The sequence below is a fragment of the Hermetia illucens genome, chromosome 5 (assembly GCF_905115235.1).
Source record: "Hermetia illucens chromosome 5, iHerIll2.2.curated.20191125, whole genome shotgun sequence".
Taxonomy (NCBI): Eukaryota; Metazoa; Arthropoda; class Insecta; order Diptera; family Stratiomyidae; genus Hermetia; species Hermetia illucens.
Window position 1 is genome coordinate 89,634,856 of NC_051853.1, and position 17,538 is coordinate 89,652,393.

The following is a 17,538-nucleotide window of genomic DNA, read 5'->3' on the forward strand; positions in this document are numbered from 1 at the left end:
CGCGACACCTATAAGAGGGAAATGGATGCCGCAATAACCGCAGTCAACAGAGGACCTGGAGATGAAGCATCAGCAAATGATCTTCACAATCACCTGAAGAACGTTATCATGGATACGGCCACAAACATACTTGGCCCCAGCCGCAAAAGGAGTCGGAAAGGCTGGTTTGACGATGAATGTAAGCTACCAACGGAACGGAAGAATGCCGCATACCGAGTAATGTTGCATTCTCAAAGAACGCGGGCACGCGCAGAGACTTATCACGAACTCCGTCGAGCGGAGAAACGACTTCACAGACGGAAAAAGGAAGCCTGGGCGAACCAACAAGTCTGTGAACTAGAAAAGTACAGGGAGCAACCGCACCAGGCGTGGAAGTTTTACCAACATGTCAGCAGGATGAAGCCTTATACACCTCGATGCTCATCCTGCCGAGACAAAGAGGGAAATCTGATTTCCGACAGAATGGACATATTGGAGCGATGGGTTGAGTACTTTGATGAGCTACTGAACAATCAGAACATCGGCGAGTTGGACGTCCCGCCAACTGAAGACGACGGACAAATACTGCCACCACTTAGTTTAGGAGAAACAGTCCGTGCAATTCATCGGCTAAAAAATCATAAGTCGCCAAGAGCCGATGGAATTACAGCCGAATTCGTTAAATATGGAGGCGACCAGTTACACCAAGTGGTTCATCAACTTGTGCTCAAGGTATGGGACAGCGAATCAATGCCAGACGATTGGCAACGAGGCATTATCTGTCTCATACATAAAAAGGGAGATATCACACAGTGCAGCAATTATAGAGGTATCATGTTGCTGAGTACCATTTATAAGATATTCTCCACTATCTTGCTAGGCTGGATAGCCCCATGCGGCCAGAACATCACTGGCCCATACCAAAGAGGTTTCACTCCAGGCAAATCAGCAACAGATCAGATTTTCTCTGTGCGGCAAGCGATGGAAAAACTGTTGGAATATGGACACGACACGACCTAGGTACAAATGGAGTAAATGCCCACTCGAAAATACCTATTTAAGCAATACGCTAAACCTTTCATACCTGAAGAGCTTAACTTCTTCTCAGCAAGTGTTTTATTTTATCCTTTTCCGTTGATTTTCCTTGGGTTGTACATATTCAACAGACTGTAGGTATGTTCTTGCAAAAACAAAACACGTACATCTCCTCGGTTTACCCCCGTTCTGAACACTTATGTATTTCGTACGACGATGTCTGCATTTTTATTTTGCTCCCTATGGTTTCACATCTGTATAAACACAAATAACTTACAGATATACACTAATGTATTAGGTTGGTGCACTTGAAATGGCCGATTTGGCAATCAAGTGAAGTTGGTTGCGATTCTGCTGTATCAAACTACCACCAGTTGACACTGTTGTGTCGGATAATGAAGTATAAATACTCCTACATTTAATCAAGGAGTCATTTCAGTTTTGACCAGCGTTGTGATAACAGTGAAAACGTATACTTTTCCTGTATGAGTTCAAACTCGGTCCTAAAGTAGCGGAGGCGACTAAGAACATTAACAGCGCATTTGGAGCTGATATGGTAAGCGAGCGAGCCCCACGGCGATGGTTCGAAAAATTCCGGTCAGGCGACGTAAACGTTCAAATTGAGCCACGTGGACATCCAGGACCATCGATTGACAACGACGAGCGTTTGCTAGTCGAATCCAACACACGTCAGTCTGTGAGAGATATTGCAAGGAAACTGGGCGTACACTATTCGATAGTTTCCCGGCACTGGCAACAACTTGGAAAGGTGAAAAAACTCGACAAATAGATTCCGCATGCCCTTACTGAGCAAAACTCTCCCGCAACAGAAGCGATCCCTTAGACCCCTAGAATAGTGATATGTGATGAAAAGTGGATATTATACGACAATCGTCGCCGATCAGCAAAATGGCTAGATACTCATGAGCCACCGAAGCATATGCCGAAACCGAGCCTCCATCCGAAGAAGGTAATGATGACTGTTTGGTGGTCTAAAGCTGGAGTTATTCGCTATACAACGGCCGAGATTGGTCAACAGAGATGGTGTGATACTCCTTCACGACAATGCACGACCTCATATTTCCAGAACAATGGTTCAAAAGTTGAACGAATTGCAGTATGAGACTCTGCCTCAGCCATCATATTCCCGGACCTTTCGCCAACCGACTAGCACTTTTTTAAGCATTTGGATCATTTTTTGGCGGAATAACAATTGAGGAATGAAGACGTCATCAAAATTGCCTTCGACGAGTTCATCAATCCCTGAAAATTTGACTTTTACGAAACTGGCATACATGCTCTTGTATCTCGCTGGGAGAAGTGTTTTGAATCGACTGGCACCTATTTTGATTAAATAAATTAATTTTTGTAACCTTTACAGACGTTTCAAATTTTAATACCAAAACGGCCATTTCATTTGCAACAACCTAATACATCTGCTCTTACCGTGAAAAACGAGTCCATTTCATATTCATTGTCAAAGTCGATACGATGTAATTTGGGAAGCTCGGGTCTTATGTCAATTGCACTCGGTTGCACAGTCAATGCATGAAAAATATCATGCAGTTCCTCTGCCAAACACGAACAATTCTTTATGAGGACACCCATTTCCTTGCCCTTGATTAGGTGAGAAAAGCGTGATTATTTGAAAAGTGTGTATGGATATGTATACCTGTCGGAAAAGCCTCCAATCGACACTGGCTGTACCAAGGTGAAGGTGTTTTTTGTCGACCACCCAGGCAGTGGTATGCGTCTCATTTGCCGGGGCGAAATGCATGAGTTGTACGTGGTAGTTTTCCAGCTGACTAACCTCTCTTAAGGTGATGCCATGCCAAGTGGAATTATCTACAAAAATGTTGAGTTTGCCTTTCCTGTCTGAGTCAAATTTTTGAAGCACTTCAAATAAATCGTTGCCTTCAAAAGTTAGGTCATAGTTTTGGTCTGCTCCTTGCAATCTCCAAGTAAACGAATATACATCTATCGTTTTTTCAGCTGCTTCCAACAAACTTAGCCAAGCACTATATATTGAATCTTTTGAAACATAATCCATTTCGAAACCAATCGGAATCATTTCTACCAGGGAAATGCTAAAAAAGAAGGATATTTCCAATAAAAAGTACTAAAGAATTTAAGAGGTATCCACCTACCTGCACACGTCTTTGCAGTAGTATGAAGGTAACTTATATCCGGTTTTCGACATATAAGTTGGGACACTATTCACTATTTGCGTGACCACAACTAGCAACCACATCAATGCGAAAGCACCAATACATAATTCGAACCACAGTCTGCTGTTAAGTTTATACACCTGAGTTGGGGATAACTCTTCGGGGGGCCCTTTCATTAACGGTTGTTCGCTCACCTATTATTCACCATATAAGTAAAATAACTCGTTAATCATGTGCTGCATTGAATGGGTCTTCGCAGAAAGAGAACCAAGATCTGCAACCTACACCCGGTGTCTACGGCGCGGTCAGCCAAAAAGGATAATACAGCAACTCGCTTAATGAGAGGAACTGCAAATCTGACTACGGTCGGTCGGTCGGTGATACTGTTACCTAACTCTTCTAAAATACGGGGGCAGAAGGCTCTCCGCTACAGGCTTGCCTGCCAGAACCTGCCTGTACCCGGAAAAACGGAAGAAAGGGAAGCTGGTAATGTGGACACAACTGGTCCAATGCCGGTATGTGAAAATAGATCCATGCAACCCGGACTCTGTGAACCTGGGAGGGCTTCTAGCAGACGACAATGGGAGGCACTGCCAAAGATGGCGACGTTTCTTGGGAATGCGGACGTGGACGTTGCTACACCACCAAGTGTGGCGATATCCAAAGAAATCGGACGCAAGAAAGCGAAACTTTCAGCGGAAGATGAGGACAAGCTGATAAAACCCTCCCCCCCCCCCATGATGCGGTTCCATGGCGGAACCGAGAACTCCGGAGACTCAGGAAATCAAACAGACGGCTTCTAAATCGTGCTTGCAAAAGCAATAAAGATGAAGACTGATTACAATTCCGGAACTCACAGCGTTTATATAAGAGGCTCGTAGAGCATACTGTAAGGAAGGTGAAAGAGAGATTTCCAATTTGTGCAGAGTCCTTAATAAGGATGAGTCGGCCAAGTTGGACTCTCTTTCATGAACTCCAGAGTTGAGTCAATGCAGACTCTCTTGGAAGTGCACCACCTGGGAGGACAGGTTTCGTAAGTGGGAAGAAGAGAATTGGCGGTTTCTGCCAACCCTTCAACACGAAGGTGGTTCAAGGGGAATTGGGACACTGCGGGAGCGGTTGTTACGAATGAAAAAGCGAGAGCTGTTATACTATCATTTGAACACTTCAAACCTTCAAACCTAGTATGGATGGCATCCACCCAGCGATGCTAAAGGAGGGTATAGAGCACTTAGAGCAACCTCTAAGAAATATTTTTCAAGGATGTCTTGCTCTGGGCTACGTGCCTTCCTTTTGGCAGAAAGTGAAGGTAGTCTTCATACGAAAGCTTGGGAAAGATGACTATTCTAATCCAAAGAACTTCAGGCAAATCAGCCTTACATCATTTTCGCTGAAATGTCTGGAGAGACTGGTTGAGCATCACATTCGCGAGAAGGCGTTAAAGTCGCACCCCCTACATGAAAACCAGCATGCTTATCAATGTGGAAAATCCTGTGTCTGCTCTTCATTCTTTGGTTTTAAAGATAGAGGACGCAACTCTGAAAGGTGAGTACGCGATGGGGGTGCTCGTGGATATTGAAGGGGCTTTTGACTGTGCGCCCTCCCAAAAGCTCTGTGATGCCGCCAGAGAGCATAGTGTTGACAAAACTCTAATAAAGTGGACCTACGCTATGCTAACGCAGAGATTGTTGTGTGTTGAAGTAGGTGTTGATCGCTACTTAACAAAGAAAGCAACGAAAGGCTGCCCTCAAGGAGGTCTGCTACCGCCACTTCTGTGGAGTATGCTGATTAACTAACTACTATGTGCACTGCAAAATCTGCCAATACACGTTCGAACTTACGCAGATAACGTGCCTGTACCGGCTGTTGGTCGAGATCTCTCTCTTTCTCTCTCTCGAGTTGTTGTCTCAGGGATGGACTTTCAGTAAATCCAAATAAAACCACAATGGTATTATTTACAAAAAGGAGGAAACTGAATGGTCTTTGCCTTCCAGAGATGAAACGTACAACCCTTCAACTCTCCGAAGAAGTGAAATATCTGGGAGTTATTCTAGACAAGAAGCTTCTTTGGAACACACATGTAGAGGTAAAGATGAAACGAGCTCTCACAGCTTATGGGCTGTGTAGGCGGACCTATGCCTTGACATGGGGACATAACCCTCAGGTAGAAATGTGGATATATGTTGCTATCATTAGGCCGATGTTCGCTTATGCATCTGTAGTGTGGTGGGTTAAGGTGAAAAAGAAGAGTTTTCGCTGTAAACTAGCCACACTACAAAGAACTGTGTGTCTGGGTATCACCGGCGCCATGAGCACTACATCCGGCGCAGCTCTGAATGCATTACTGAATTTGCAGGCCTGGGGTTTGTTTATTCAGAGCACTGCAACGAGAGCGGCTCATAGACAAATACGATTAGATCTATGGGAAAACAATGGACGTGGAGAGCACAAAGCAAAAGAACTGAACTGAACTGTTATCTTGAAACGAAGAGAAAACTGGGACGAACCAGAAGAATGCGTGTCAGGATATACTAACATCTTCTACACCGATGGCTCAAAGACAAAAAATGGTTCTGGAGCAAGAGTCTATCTCTCGAATAAAAACGAGAAGTGGGCTCCTTTGGGACAATACACAACGGTCTTTCAGGCTGAAGTGTACGCGATCTTAAAGGCTGCAACCTGGATGATTAACGAGCGGTTGAAGGGCAGGCGCATCGCAATCTGTAGCGATAGTCAAGCTACATTGAGGGCGTTGAGTAGTAATTTGGTCACTTCAAAAATCGTTCAGGAATTAGAAACCGATTGAATTCTGTTTCTAGATTTAATACGGTGGATTTACTCTGGGTACCTGGTCATTGTGTTGTAGAGGGGAAATGAAATCTCGGATGCCTTAGCAAAACAGGCTTCAACTTTCCCTATGCCCGGACCGGAACCAGCAATTGGGGTGTCGGTAGAATTGGCTGATGCTGCTATCAAAAACTGGGAACAAGTTTCCCATAATGACAGGTGGCGAAGCCTTAATACTGCAAGACAGACCCAACTCTTCCTGTCAGAACCAAGCAAACATACTGGAAACTTTACCCTGTTGAAAAGCAGGAAGACTTGCAGAAGTATTGTGGGCATTCTGACTGGCCATAATTCACTAGCTGGGCACATGTTCAGAATAGGAATTATCCAAGATTATACGTGTCCATCCTGTAAAGAAGAAGCGGAATTCACGGAACATTTTCTATGTGAGTGCCCCGCTTACACATCAGACATCACATTTTTGGTGCTGGTGTGCTGCAACTACAGCGGATAGCATCACATCCACTAACGGAAATCCTGCGATACATAAACGAATCCGGGATATTCCGACGGGGGAGTCGAGTACAATGGACCACTAAGGTCTGAGTGCTCGGAGGCTCTGCCTCTCCCCCACCTCAAACATGCACACACCCACACACATGTCCACGGATCAGCATCACTTTCTTTAAATTTGTTGATTGCGTAGTTTCCGACCCCCTTACGCCGCCTCTTTGCAGCCATTAACAAAACTAACACTGCTTTCGTAAAGAACTAATCGAGACCTTACATATACTACACCACGTGTAGTCACGTAGTAATTTAAATAAAAAAAATAAATAAATTCAACTTATAGCAATGCAATTCACCGCATTTGTGGGGGTTCGCAGTTCCAACCTTTCTACCGAACTTTGTATCGAAAGGTTTAACCAAATGAAAAATTTGGGCCTAGATTCCGAATAGATGCATCACTGTGATTTTTTCAGATTTTTCAGCTGGATCGCTTCTGCGAACGAGAATTGTTTCACTTATTAGGACGGACATTTGAAGCCCTCACTTACCTATAGAAGAAGTATTAATCGAACCCTTTCATTTGATACCACATTATCACATTTTGTAAAAAAATGTTGCACCCCTTTCGCGTGTATGGGGGACTCACATTTCACTGTTCTTGTTGTTTTCCTTGTCCTCTGAGCCCCGGCAGGCTAACAGTCCAAACAGGACCTGATACTACCCGCGAAGTACACCAACAGGACTGATGGCACGTACTTAGCCCATGTTGCCAGAAACACACTATCGTTTATGGCCGAAAACATTTTTTTTTTGAATTGGCTTATAGGATCAGATGATCAGGAACTTAAGAGTAAGGCCTCTGACATCGTGAAGACACGATTTGCAATGTGATCACCTTATTTCCCTTGGTAGAAATGGTGAAAATACGTCATCTTAATAGCAACAACTTCGATATTCTTGCCCCCTCATTCTCCCCCATTCTCCCCTCTCAAAGTTTATTTCGGGTTTTAATCTAATAGCGAAGTCTAAGGAAGAAAGCTATGGTGGCGGCATTTTGGCGTTCCGCAAAACCATTCGTTTTCATCAAGTCATCTATATTTCAGATTATGACATTGTTATAGCTGAAACACCTAACCTTCTATCGAATTTCGTGATCGGGTCAGTCTATCTCCCTCCCAGTATCTCTAACAGGAAGTTCAAAGCGACCTTTGGCAGGCTCCTCACTTTTTGCGAGAAGTATAACAACTCATCACTGGGGATCTTATTGCTAGATCCAAAAACCTGGGTGACTACCTCAGTAATGGCAAAGAGATGAGATTGGAGGCTGCTGACCAGAACTCCTCATCGAATTTTCTTAATAATGGGTTGCGTGTCCAGATAGCTAAGTGGTTCGAGCACAAGGCACGGAAGGTCACTTTTAAATCTCACTGGTAACAGTGGGATTTGTTTCGTGATTTCACGTCGGATACCAGTCAATTTAGCTGTAAATGAGTACCTGAGTCAAATCAGGATAATAATGATGACCACATAGCATCCTATAGGGTACCATAATCCTGTAGTATATCGTTACGGTCTTGAATGAAGTGCTCTAACACACTTCAAGGCCCTGATCCAATGGGATGGTTCACCAAGGATAATTATTATTCTTTAACATTGGGTTTGCCCACTTTTTTCAACCCACCGTCTATGTCTAATCAATCGGCCTCGGTTCTATACATAGCTCTTGGTAATTCTGCTACTCAATGTTGGCAGTAGAATCCGATTATGGATAAAATATTTAATAGTCGTCACAACCCCATTGCATTTCTACACAGGTGCTAAATGTTTCTCCTAAATCTAAGATTTATTCAAATGGGCTAAAAGCGCAGATCAGATCTTAGAGCCTCTAGCAGATATCACTACTCTTACTTCCACTTTCCAAAGGGAAATTGTTGATGCAACTAGACTTGCCACTAATCACATGAGCCAGTAGAGATCATGGTGGCCCCGGAGCTAAAGTTGTACTTTAAAAGGAAACAAATCACGTATAGGCGATTCAGGGCTAGTCCAGCACCGCAAATTTTCTCCTATTTGAAGAGGCCAAATGTCTGTGGAAGATGGTTGTTGGTGACGCAAAGTTCTGGCTTGAAATTTGGTCTGACTTATCTGTGACAAAAGATGTCATGTCCTTCTGAAAATCCATGAAGGGTTTTCGTGATTACCTCAACGACAAGTCCCCATATTGGGATCCTAAGAAAAACCTTGAATATCTTGATTTTCTGGCTGGGCAGTACAGACCTTGTTCCCCTTCTTTTCCGGATATCCCTAAATATAACCATTGTTTTTCAGCTCTTCTCTGTAAAAGAGTTGAATACTGCATTGCTAAGGCGCAAGCGTGCCTCCGTCCTTGGTGCGGATAATATCACTTATCAACATCTACGCTGATTGACTTCGGAAACATTTTCTGCATTGCTACGGGGGCTTAACCTCATCTGGTGTAGGTTGAGTCCTACTGATGACTGGTCTATTATTCAGTTGGTAGCCATCCCAAAAACACTTAAAGGCCCAGAACTTTTGACCAGTTACCGCCCTACTGCTCTCATTAATATGTTTGCTAAACTGCTTAACCCCATGATCAAGGTTTGTATTAATAATTTCATTGAATACAAAGTCCTGCCTACTAACTGTTATGTCTGTTCGGCAGACAAATCTATGTCTGCTTGCATCAAGGATATCCTTTTGCACATTTCCGCAGCAAAAGGTAAAAGTCACCAGGTGTTGACTGTGGTGCTGGATGTGAAGAACGCTTATGATCTGGCTTCACTTGGCGACATAATGTCACATTTCCGCTTTCATGCTGAAATTGTTTTATGGGTGTTCAGGATAATGTCCAATCGACGCTTACAACTAGGGGAGGGCAGCATTCAAATTGGAAATGGCGTTCCCCAAGGATGTTCTTTAAATCCAATGTTGTTTAATATCTAGACATCACTGTATAATAAATGCTCTGACAGCATTGAAATCTTCCAATATTGGGACCATATCCTCATTTTGGCCACTAGAGACGATTGGTTGTCGACTTCCAAACGTTTGTAAAGGCAGATAAATGCGTTTATTGATGAATCCCGAAGATTGGACCTACCAGTCAACATAACGAAATCACAATCTATTTCCTTCAAGAAAAGCAGGGTAACACCCTTGTTTATTAAAATTAATAATCTTACCTTTGCCCATGTCAAATCTATCAACTTTTTAGGTAGGGAGATAACGAGGACGAGTTCAGTCAGAGACCACTTGAACTCCATTATTCCTAAAATCGTAAAGGGTAAGCAAGTTGATTAATTTTTCAACAGATTTTCCTTGGGGTCTCACACCTCGTAATTTCTATAGATTTGTGGTATTATGTCGCTACGTCCACTATGAATCCGCCGAAATATTTTGAAAACAAGCTCAACTTAATATTTGCTGGTATCCTGAGAGACCCCATTGCACCGGATTTTTGCTTAGACCAACGAGCCGTCTCGCTGTTTCAGAAGGCTTCTTAAATTAAAGGAAAGGAATCCCAAAACCGTCATCATTTGGTGGTTCAAAACTCAGATGCTGAAAATGGTCTCTCCTCGATCTAGAAGTCGTTCCGATCCTTGTTTGAGACGGTAAATCCCAAAGTTATTCCCGCAACCTCTAATAAGATTCAGGTTATCCTGTTGTATGATTTTGGGGCCGCCTGTGCAGCCCAGGTGGCGGCTGGGTGTAGTTGAGCGGCGGAGAGCCTCAAATCAAGGGGTTTTCTGGTCCTGGCATCTGATGCTGCGTTCATGCGTGGTGGTTCTGCCTCTGCGGTGGTTTGTCTGGATGGGACACATTTCTCGCGTTTTTCTTTGCAGTTCAGTTCAGTTTTGAAGGCTAAACATTTTACCGTGCATCAGGCTATCAAGATGGCTTTCAGGATAGGTGAAGAGAAGGTTGCTATCATTACAGACTCGCTCCATACTTGTAAATTACTCAAACAAACTACTCCATCGCATCACCTAGTTGGCAAAATACATGCCCTTGCTTCTGACCCCCTTTTTAAGTCTTTAAAAGTTTCATGGTACCCGGCGCACGGGGCACCCATTAAATGAACTAGGGGCCCGTAAGGCACTGGGCTCTCCCATAAGTTTGGTCGAACCCTCCCCTGTAGATGTTCTGGAGGCAAGTCAAGAACATTCCTATGGAGGGTGGGAGGATGATTTTTTGACGATGGTCAAAGGACCATTTTTCTGTAACATTGACGCTGTTTTACGCATAATTCAACGGGATGCTACACGTTACAGCTTTCGAAGAAAAATTACTGAATCGTCTTCCACAGCCATAGCCAACACTTGCTGTCTTTTACCTTTTGCTATCGAAATGCGCAAAAGGATATCGTTGATGTAAGCAGACATAGATTTGCTTGCCGGACAGACATAACAGTTAGCAGCAGGACTTTGTATTCAACAATGGAGTTATTGATACGAATCTTGGTCGTAGAATTAATCAGTTTGGCAAACATATTTATGATATCAAATGACATAAATTGCTAAACTGTCTACTCGTGAGCTGATAAAAGACATCTCAATAAGTGGAAAGAGAGCTACTAAGAAAAAATTACCTTTATTGATGACAACTGACGCGAGAATTCCAATGAGGCTGGACATTATGGTCCCAAGCGAAATAAGATTATGGGGCTCTGAAAAGTACTCTTCTCCATCCTAACAAAATTACGGCATTTTGCTTTTATACCCTGAAAATCCAGCGGAGCTAGTTTCTGATAGATTTCTGCCTGAAATGGTGGGAGGATTGTGAATCTCTGCAGTTTCTACTGCTTGTTCATTGGGGGTACATTGTTCGAACTCAGAGCTTGTCATAAGGCAAGTTAGGATTTAACTGACCGAATCTATTGCCATCAGCAATAGGTTTAAGAGTTGTTTTGTCGATGTGTGTAGCCAGGGAGGCGCTGATTCAAGGATCTACTGACAGCTGCAAGTGACGTGCTCAAGCTGCTATACAATGCGAAATATTGGTGAACCGAACGTAGCGTGTGCGGTGGCAAAATAGAATTTGTTATTGGTCAGGTCAGGGAATCAGAAGCTGCCGCAAATCGCAATGATTTCAGAAGGATTGCTGCTCCTAACAGAAGGCCATCAATACACTCGAAGGGAGTAAAGCCAATGGGTTTCTGCAGACCTCTTGATTTCACTTGTACGGAAATCCCGGGAAGACAGTGGTAGAATAGGATAGTCGCTTAGATTCCAAAGACACCTGCCGACAAGACTTCTGCCTGAATGTATCAAGGAACTTCACAAGAGAGATCATTACACTGACTACATCAACTTCTTACGCTTCATTTTGGAATAAAGCGCGGACACAACATTTTCTTTTCATCTGCTCTTCATCGATTTCTAGAGGGTGTTCGACAGCATGAACGAGGAATGTACCTGTCTTACTCTGTGCAGCAAGGACGTTCCGGAGAAATTGATAGCATGGTAAATTCTCAGAGGAATTGGAAATCGAAAGTGGAGTTCGCCGACTTTGCATATTGTCACCGATATTATTTCTTCTTGTTATCGGTATCCCTCTTGATGCTGTGTTGTCCGGATGGCGTGGGGGTTCAATTATCCAAAACATCCTTTCTCAAAAGCCCGTTAATGGCAATTTTTCTTTGTTTGAAAAATGTTTATTATTTGATTCCAACCACACATTGGAAGCTTCAAATACATTTCAATTCTTAAAACTAGTATATTATTAACATAGTCATAGCTGCTCGCTCCGCCACAACACCCCACTCCCCGATCAAACCAAAGGGGGTTCATCGAAAAACCAAATGCACGGCTCCTTGAACTCGCCTGTCGTAAGTCAAAACGGACGCGTCCTGCGAGCTGCGCTTTTGTGCTATACGAAGGGATTTAGTGGAGCCAAGGAGACTCCTTTCACCGGGCCTTCGACGTTGACGCTATAACGATGCCGGCCATGCTCGAGGCCTTCTTCGATCCTAATTAGGACATGGTACAGGATTCCAGATCCTTGTTCAAGTCAGCCACGGTTTTCTCGTTGTAGGTGGGTTGTGGCAGCTTCAGCTTTGGCATTGTGTCCTTAAGCAGACGCAACAGACCGGTAGTGATGAGTTCCGTCCTGGTGTCAAGAACAGGGTCGCTAGAGGTTCAGATTCACCCCGTTGCATAGCAGCTCAGTGGGACTTGCAGCAAATTCTTCGTGATTGGCAGTCCAGAAGCCAACTAGAACGAGTGGCACGACCTGCGACCAAAAAGGGCCGTCTTGGTCTATTATACCGGCCTTGTCACCTTTCGAGTATTCCATTGGACTGCGGGTAGTACACAGTTATCCGGTGGCATTTAAAGCCAAAGAGTTTGCCCAACTCTGAGAAAAGGGAGGACTCAAACTGTTTTCCCTGCTTGGTGGTTATAATTACCGGCACACCAAAACTTGGAATCCGTTTTCGATAGAGGGCCTCTGCAAAAGATTTTGCAGTAGTATCTTTCAGAGGTGTCACCTCAGGCCACCACTTTCAATGATTGTATGGCAATACATGAAACCATGCGTGTCTCGTAAAGGGCCAATGATGTCGAGGCGGATTGAATGGAAACGCTTGGGGGACCGAGGGAACACTTCTACCTCTTTCCTCACATGCGCAAGAATTAATGTCGTTGTTCATGGTCGGTCAGAAATACTTCGCAGTGACTAACCGTTTCGTTGTCCGAATGCCAGGATGCGCTATTTCGTGAACGGCGTGATATACTTCCTTTCGGAATTCGGCCGGAATATGTGGCCTTGGTTCCTTATCTTAAGTCTCCCTAAATGTGTATTTGGAGTTGGTCCTCAAGCTCTGAAGAACTGCGTCATCCTTCTGGCGACTGCCAAATCGTCAGTATTAGATAGCAAAAGTTAACTGGCTGATAAAGCTGCTGAAGTTGACGAGGAGACGCTTTGTCGGGCTTTTGTTTTCAAGCAAAAGGTAGTGGTTTATGGTCCGTGAACAAAGTGAATGGCCTGCGGTGCAGCATTACGGCGATGTCTGAGGCATTGACGAATACGGAGAGGGGTACATCTTGCTGAGGAAATACCACTGACGCATCTACCAATTACTGCTTGGTGGTCTCAAATGTTTGGACAGCCTCTGGGAACATAATTAGACGCAAAGGCGCTAAGAATCGATTGATGGCTTTGGGGAAGAAATGACGATAGAAGTTTAACATGCTCAAGAACCTTCTGAAATCCACAACAGTTTTTGGAAGCGAGAAGCTCGCAATCGCTTGCACCTTGACTGAGTCCGGTTGGATGCCTTCAGGGATAATCAAGTGGGCGAGGAATCGCACCTTCGATTGTAGGAATTTGCACTTTTCAATGTTAAGTACAAGACTGGTTTGAAGGGGACGTTGAAAAATGCATTCGAAGTGTTCTAAATGGTCGGACTCAGAGGAAGACGCGACCAAAACATCTCCCAAATATACGAAACTGAAGTGGAGGTTTGCGCCGCGTTGCACAGTTGAAAAGTCATTTTAGTGAATTCGAAAAGTTCGAAAGGTGTGCATATCGCCATTTTCAGAATGTTTTCGGGAGCTACAGGATCTGATGATGGTATGCTTTGATTAAGTTCAAGGTCGAGAAAATTGCCCATTACGTTCGGGCCCTTCTCGTTGCTAAGAAGATAGAACTCGACGAGTGGAAGAGCCGGATGGCAGGGGGCTCCTTGAACTGACAGTTCCCTTCCTCCTCTCCCCTCCCGTTGGTGAAAGAAATTTCCTGATTTGAAGGCTCCGCAAGGCGGGAGAGTTCGGGGGCTGGCCCGAAGTAATGTGACAAACGGTTCCAGGCTAGCTCTCTGATTATGGGGAGGTGTTTAGTTGGTAGTCCGACGACGTACCGAATCGGGAGTCCAACACTGTGTGCGTAAATGCATTCACCTACCCGAAAAAACGTCGAGAAAATACGGCAGTTTGCGATAAAGTGCGCAAAATCGTGGATGAGTGGGATGAAGTATCGGTCTGAAATCATCTGAGCATTTAGACATCTGTTGTCGCCAAAAGGTTTTCATTCGTCAGTGGCTTTAGGGACCACATGAAGTGGCGAAGACCAACAACCGTCTGAAAGTTAACGAATACCCTACTTAAGAAATTCTTCGAACTCTTTCCACGCAACTGCGAGTTTCTGTGGTAGTAATGCACGCAGCTTACAAAATATCGGGGAGCTAGTAGTGAATACGGGCGTCGGCAACGTCTCCAAAAACGATGGATACCGTGCTGGATAAGCAGGATGCAATTTTTCCTGATGACCTACGGAAAGTTATGGGGTCAATGAGGGACCTATTATATATATCCAGTAGCCATCCATAGTGGCATAGGAAATTCGCGCCTACGCCTATGTCCGCGATAATGAAGCGACACCAAAACGTTCGTCGAAGTCCTAAACTCAATTCTACCTGCCTGTAGCCATACGAGCCGATTGACGAAAAACTTGCTGCCGCAGTATTAAATGATGACGCTGGAATACGGAAAGACCCAAGAGTTCAGCGTCTGTATTGCCTAAGTAGTTACGCCGGCTCAAGAGGTCATAGATTGTGACGCAATGTGGTGCTGCATTTCGGGTAGTAGTCGCCAGAACTCCCAACAAGTTTGAATTTTTTAGTGAGAAATTGCAGGGGCTGGCACATTTCATAGCATGCCTCGGTACTTGTCGCATGTCCCGACGACCTACAATCCAATCGCCCATTTCGGGAGGCAGATCTAGACTTTCATCTAGTCCTACTTCCCGAAGGCAAAGCACCGACGGCCTCTGTCAAATCAGAGACAATAACTATTAATGTTGCCACCATCGCGAGAACAGAGGCAGATCTAGACTTTCATCTAGTCCTACTTCCCGAAGGCAAAGCACCGACGGCCTCTGTCAAATCAGACACAATAACTATTAATGTTGCCACCATCGTGAGACACCTCTCATGAAGTTTGTCCGCGGTGATGACTAACGTGTCCAGAGATTCCGAATCCGCACATACTAGGATGGCCTGTGTTCTCTCTGGGAGCCTCTGCAGTCACAAAAACTGCAGCAGCTCGGTGTTGACTTTGTCACCATCCAACTACTTCATTTCACACAATAGTTGGCTGCGCACGGTCACCTAGCGTTAGTTCTGGCAATAAGTGGTTAAGCTTAGTCGTGCCACCTGCTCACAGGCGATTTATGAGCTGCTCATTAGTCGCTTATAAGAGCAGTCGTCGTGAATGTTAGAGATAAGCTAATCTGCCTGCCCCCCCTGCCCGACCAGCGCGTGATTCGAGCGAATGGCACCCACCTTGACGCCGGGCAAAGCGAATTACGCCTCGAACTGAAGGAACCATGCTGCTGGGTTCCTATGCAAAACCAGCGGTACCCATGCAGCCCCGGTAGTTACCGAAGGACTTGTCTCTATTCCGGATGACATCCTTAGTGGAAGCGATCAACCTTCATGAGAAAAACACGGAAGTGGAAGGAGTAGGAGAACGATCAAAAAGAGCGGAGAAGAAGGAAAACTTCTTCTTTCTTCTTTTTTTAAGATTTTGTGTAAAACAACACCTTGTTAAAATCAATTCACTGTCTGTCTATCTGTGCTTCTGGCTGCCACACGAACTTTTCTGTAAAACGTTTAAACTGATTCAAAAGAAATTTGGTGGACTGTGTGAGAATTATAAAATGCCAGGCATACATTGCGTGACATCAATTTACGCGCAGGTTAAAGGGCGGTTCCCCATACGTGCAAAGAGGGGATGTAAACATTTTTTTACCGTATATAATAATGAGGGATATCAAATGAAAGGCCCCAATGAGTACTTTCCGAAACTGATAATAGCCTCTTTTGATGCCAATTTAGTAGCAACAAGGGCGTTTTGAATGGACCGGAGGGGATGGTAATCACTTAGTTCCACGTCCGGACTATACGGTGGGTGCGATAGGACATCCCATTCGAGCTCCCGTAGCTTCTGGCGGGTCATAAAAGAAGTGTGGGGCCGGGCGTTGTCCTGGTGGAACACAACACCATTCCTATTGACCAATTCTGACCGCTTCTGGTCAATCGCCTGCTTCCAACGGTAGAGTTGCTCACAATAGAGGACCGAATTGAGGGTCTGGCCATAGTTGAGCAGCTCATAGTGGATGATTCCCTTCAAATCCCGCCAACCACACAGCAAAACCCTCCAGGTCGCCAATCCAGGTTTGGCAATGGTTTGGGCCGGCTCGGCGCGCTTCGACCACGATGTTTTTTTTGTTTGAGATTGTCGTACGTGATCCACTTTTCATCACCAGTCACCATCCGCTTCAAAAATGTGTTGAATTCGTTCCGCCTGCATCGCAGGCGTTGATTCGGTCCAAGAGATTTTTTTGCGTCAACTACCCAGTTCCTGCCCAATCGAGCGAATGCTCACGGTCTACTTGAATGATTTCGACGATTTTATCGGTTTCTACTTTATCGGCCTACCAGTACGGGGTGTATTTTCGACATCCACTACACCAGAACGAAAACGATCGAGCCAACGCTGTGCTGTGCGAATCGTTACAGTATCGGGCCTATTAACTTCAGAAATTTTTCCGGCCGCCTTCGTTGCATTTTTACCTCTCAGGTAGTAAAAATGTAAAATATGACGAATTTCTTGCTTGGTGGACTCCATCTTTGACGCGCTATAACGTGAGACTGAAACATACGACCACACACTGTCAAAGAGACACTTGTAGCACAGATTGCTGTCTTCAAATCGCCGTATAGTATGACCCGATGCGATCAGTACAACACAAGATATGTTTAAGTGTCGCCATCTATTGACAAAATAAGACATTTCTTTTTCCCCAACCCAATATATTAATATCAATTACCCCAGACATGGATTTATATTTATATGTAAATGAAGTTTTGGGGTAGTGCCTAATTCAGATAGATATGATGTACATTGAACAAGCGGTATTCAATTAACATACTTTACATGTACATATGTATACTTTTATGCACGTTTAACGTGAGCATAATATCTACGCCTGTAATATGTACATACGTATCTTGTAGTTTGAAAAAGTTTCTCACATA

At 44.4% G+C, this 17,538-nt stretch overlaps 1 protein-coding gene across 1 annotated transcript in view; it reads right to left on the bottom strand.

The window, feature by feature from the left end:
• The window catches only part of LOC119658254 (5'-3' exonuclease PLD3-like), a 40,577-nt gene that overhangs the window by 13,237 nt on the left and 9,802 nt on the right, over positions 1 to 17,538 (bottom strand). The window contains exons 2-4 of the mRNA XM_038065539.1: positions 3,162 to 3,376; positions 2,687 to 3,101; positions 2,461 to 2,631 (exon numbers count right to left, since the gene is read on the bottom strand). Of these exons, the coding sequence (XP_037921467.1) occupies positions 2,461 to 2,631; positions 2,687 to 3,101; positions 3,162 to 3,376 (801 nt within the window). The remainder of the gene's footprint in view (positions 1 to 2,460; positions 2,632 to 2,686; positions 3,102 to 3,161; positions 3,377 to 17,538) is intronic.